The sequence below is a fragment of the Coenobita brevimanus genome, chromosome 56 (genome assembly GCF_032717465.1).
Source record: "Coenobita brevimanus isolate Jiangsu-jjx chromosome 56, ASM3271746v2, whole genome shotgun sequence".
Classification (NCBI taxonomy): domain Eukaryota; kingdom Metazoa; phylum Arthropoda; class Malacostraca; order Decapoda; family Coenobitidae; genus Coenobita; species Coenobita brevimanus.
Window position 1 is genome coordinate 3,176,931 of NC_137009.1, and position 4,333 is coordinate 3,181,263.

General features: G+C 42.2%; 1 protein-coding gene across 1 annotated transcript; it reads right to left on the reverse strand.

Moving 5' to 3' along the window:
* Positions 1-776: 776 nt before the first annotated feature.
* On the reverse strand, positions 777-3,535 carry LOC145401603 (organic cation transporter protein-like). The gene is made up of 4 exons (XM_080273796.1): positions 3,369-3,535; positions 2,755-2,899; positions 2,065-2,264; positions 777-816 (listed from the first exon to the last, which is right to left on the reverse strand). The coding sequence occupies exons 1-4, from the start codon at positions 3,533-3,535 to the stop codon at positions 777-779; spliced, it is 552 nt and encodes a 183-aa protein (XP_080129922.1).
* Positions 3,536-4,333: the final 798 nt, after the last annotated feature.

Sequence of the window (4,333 nt, forward strand, 5' to 3'; positions counted from 1 at the left end):
ATAGTTCAGAAGTCAGTGGGCTTGAATTCTTGCTTATGTTTATTTTCCATTCCCACAAAATATCACTATGAAAACGTAAATATGTCGGGACTACTGCGCTGCACCCTCATTGTGTGTTTTGTTTATCTCAAACAGCTGTTATGGAATGCTGCCTTGTGACTGACAAACACTTCTTAAGCGAATTCTTATAAAGCTGCTATGATTGGCTGGGGTATCAAAAGGGCCCTTCTGAGGGAAATTTGCCTTTCCACGGAAAGGCACAACAAAGGCACCTTTAGAATTTTTTGAGAATGGGATTCGAGTGTGCCATTAAAGGCACCTTTAAACTACCGTACAAAAGGGCACCCTTCATCAGCTGGCGCCATGGCTAAAGGCTCGTTTTGAGAATCAAGCCCTTGGTCATCCTCTACTCGGGACTTCGGCGAAAGCATAGCAACTTAAGTTGACATCTCAAAGGCTTTCAATAAGTCTGACATTAATCTTTAATTTCCAAACATCCCTCTTACACTTTCTATCCTTCTATCTATGCCTTCATCTCCAGCTTCCTTTCTGGTCGTTCTACTGGTTCTATAGCTGCTATTGCTCACGACCACCGTTCTTCTAGAGCTATCAATAGTGGTGTTCCTCAGGGCTCTGTCCTATCAACAATTATCTCACTTTTATTCACCAATAACTATAGATGTACATCTAACCTTACCCACTCACACGCCTTCACCTTTCCAATTGCTTCCCACAGCGTCCATCTCAGCAGTTACTTCAACAAACAAGGGATGAGGTTATGGCAGACCTAATGTCTCACTTGCCTCATATCTCTGACTGGAGTAAAAGTAATTATGTTTATAATACACCAAAAACTCAGTTCTTACATCAATCATCCCGACAAAATCTTCCACAGGAGTATCCTCTGATTTTTAATAATGTCCTCCTCAGTCCTGCAACATCTTTAAATATACTTGTGGTTTCATTCTCTAAGGATTCATCTTGGAGAGATCATATTACCTCTCGTAAAATCTACTTTCACGAGATTAGATGTGCTAAGCCAACTCTCACATGAGAGTATAACTCTCACGTGTGGGAAGGGTTCCGACATACAGCTCTTCTGTACATGATGGAGTCAAGGCCTCTCGTCTTATTTACTCTCCTCATCTTACTGCCCTTCAACCTCTGTCTCTTTGCTGCATTGTTGCACCTTTATCTCTTCTCCCACTGCTTCATTGGTCACTGCTCCTCTGAACTGTCTACCTGCATCCTTCCACCATTAAAGCAGGTGCGTAGCAGCTGTCTAGCAACAAACTCTTATCCCTTTTCTGTCCAGCTCTCTAATGTAAGTGTTAACCGTTGCTCCCATTCATGTATGTATGCAACTGGTCAACTCTGGAAGTGTCTATCTATGTCAGTATTTCCTACTGCCTATAATCTCCAGTCTTTCAAATGCAGTGTGTCCAGGCATCTCAAAATGAATGGATCTTCAGTTTGGGTCTCTGCTATCTTGATTTTTTTCTTGGAGGAAAAAATCTTGCAGGCTCTTGGCCTTGGTTCCTTGTTCCTTGTATAAAACATGTAGCTTTAACATTATCCTTCACTTGAAGACGTCTCAACAAAGATTAAAATTATTCTGGAGAGACAGCACGACTAAGATAAACAAGAGGCATTCATGCAGTACAACCCCTGTGCCATACAACTAGTCTGAGTCGAGTTTAACTTCGCCCAGCAGGTGAATCTGCCTTCCACTGGTTGTTCGCAAAACTGAATTACATCTGTCATAACTGAATTTCAACTCTTCCACCTCATTTGGCCCAAATCAGTCGGAAACCCTTCAAGCTGACCTTGTCATGTGATCTTGATCTCTGGCCTACCCATGTCATGTCAGCCTCTGAATAATTGTTCTCAGAATCGAAATACTTCATTCTTACCTGACCCTCAACTTTTCTATCACGTTTGGGCAATACAGTATAGGATCAGAACTTTTCAAGTGTGCCATGTGATCAGATTCCTCAGTTAGGGATAGGTGAACGTAATGTATCACGTGAAGATAACTAACTGAATGAAGCTTATAACACTTACTTGAGGTTTGGAGAACTGAATACGACACCATAATAATTAGCACCACAGACGAACCACATGAAGAGAACAGTGAAGGCCACAGCACCTCGCCTTGGGGTGGCCACCAGACTCAGCATACTAGACAGGCCTTTGTGGACCGTCATCAGCACATGTCCACACTTACTGTCACCACATACTTGCCTTTCATCCGGATGACATTTCTGCATTGTAATCAGTTGTCAGACCTAAACTGTACCTGAACTACATCATAATAATCATCATCATCATCACAGCCCCATTTTCCACTGAATTAAACTCGAATGTTATGAAAGCACAAAAATATGATAGCCATTAACAATAAAATAATTTTCAATATCATTACAATTATCCATGGTCTAATACTGATTACTCAAATGTCAAGATTATGAACCAGAAAGCATAACGACATGGCGTGCTGTTGAACACTGGTGTCCCGTGGAATAATGGTGTGAGAAACACCAGCAGCACCATAAAATGGTGGATCTCAGAATCAGACCCCTAAAATCTTATATGAAGGATTCATTATAATTGCATTATGTCTTGTATTTCAGACCAGGAGGAAATATTATGGAGGCAGATACAAAGAAGAAAACGAAAAGCTAAAAAAAAGGGAAGAAGCGAGTCATACAAGCCCTCTTGGTATAATCCAAAGAGAAATTTACTGTAACTTGCCTTGTGCATGGCGGTGACTCTGGCCAGGAGGTGATGGTGTGAGGGCAGAGGGCGGCCGTTCATCTTGGCAGCCTTAGTGAGCAGATCGGCTGCATCATCTAGTCGACCCTTGCTGATCAGCCACCGGGGAGACTCTGAAATTAGCCTGAAAAAATTGCATTCTTGTTAAGGATTTCAGCCTGATGAGGTAGTTGACAATATTGTGTACCAGTAACATGTTCAGAGGGAAAATTCCGAGTAAGCAAAGAGCCTAAGGGAGTCATGTAAGTGAAAGAGCAGCATGATGTATGATCACCCGCAGCATCCAACAAGATATTGTTATGAATGGCAGGGTATCCAACAATAACATTCATATAAGTGAATCTGTACCAGCAGTATTTCCAGAGGAGTAATGCCATGGAAAGAGCAGCATGACGTACGAGAGGTATGGTCAGAGTGGTAAATGATGATCATGAGGGCGAATGGCATCTCCTCGGTAGATAGTGACTCTTTTTTTTCCATGAGACATGACCCTATTATGTCAGGAGAGTTGTAGGGATGAAAGTGAGAGAGCAGCCTGACGGCATGATGAGTAAGATGAGGAATGATGATGGTGAGAGTGCAGCAGAACGTACCAGTAGTATGCCCAGAGGGGTAGTGATGATAGTGATAGAGCAGCCTGCAACCATCGCCAGTGCCTCACCAGGTATGCCACACCAGGTAGTATCATGTACCCCAAACCCCAAGGCACGATGAACATGTTGCCCACCATCGACCGCTGCTGCACGCTGCACACCTCCATGCCTCAAACAATATTGTTAGGAATTGTAATATAAACAGTATTCTGTGCAGTTTATCTTGACTTAAAATTGTAATATCTCCGTCTAAATACTTAGCAGTAATAAGAAACAAGACCCTAGTTATGAAGAGGTGGTACATATAAGACGTAAAACTATGGTAGTGTTTTAATCTGCGAACAAGGTAGCAACAAAATTATTAAAACTACAGCAAGATATGATGCTAGTTATGGAGATGGGCCATGAAGAGGGCACATCCACGGGAGTATTATGGTCTGTTATGGATTCACAGAAACAAGATGCAAAATGACATAAATCTTCGTCAGAAGCAGACATAATAATAATGCAGATTTTATTATTATTATTTTTTTTTTGCTATTCTCAATGACTATTGAATTTTCATAACGTCTTTCCCTTAGCAACTTGCTTTCCCTGTTCCACTTAAAATAAATATCCTATTGTGTTATATTAATGAGAACTATGTATATCATTAATTGGACATGAAAATATCTATCTATCTATCTATCTATTGCCAGACGCCTCAATCCCGTTTGGGGTGGCCACAAACAAATCGCCTCCAAGTCGCCCTGTCCCCCGCCATTTCACTGCCCTGCTCCCAACTCACACACCCCTCTCTCATATACCTCTCCACCCCATCCCTCCATCTCATCCTCGGCCTCCCCTTCCCTCTTCCCCCCTCCACCTCACTCACATACACTCTCTTCGTCAGTCTTTCACCCTCCATCCTCTCCACATGGCCAAACCACCTCAGTGTGTTCCTCATAACGCTTCTTATCACATCC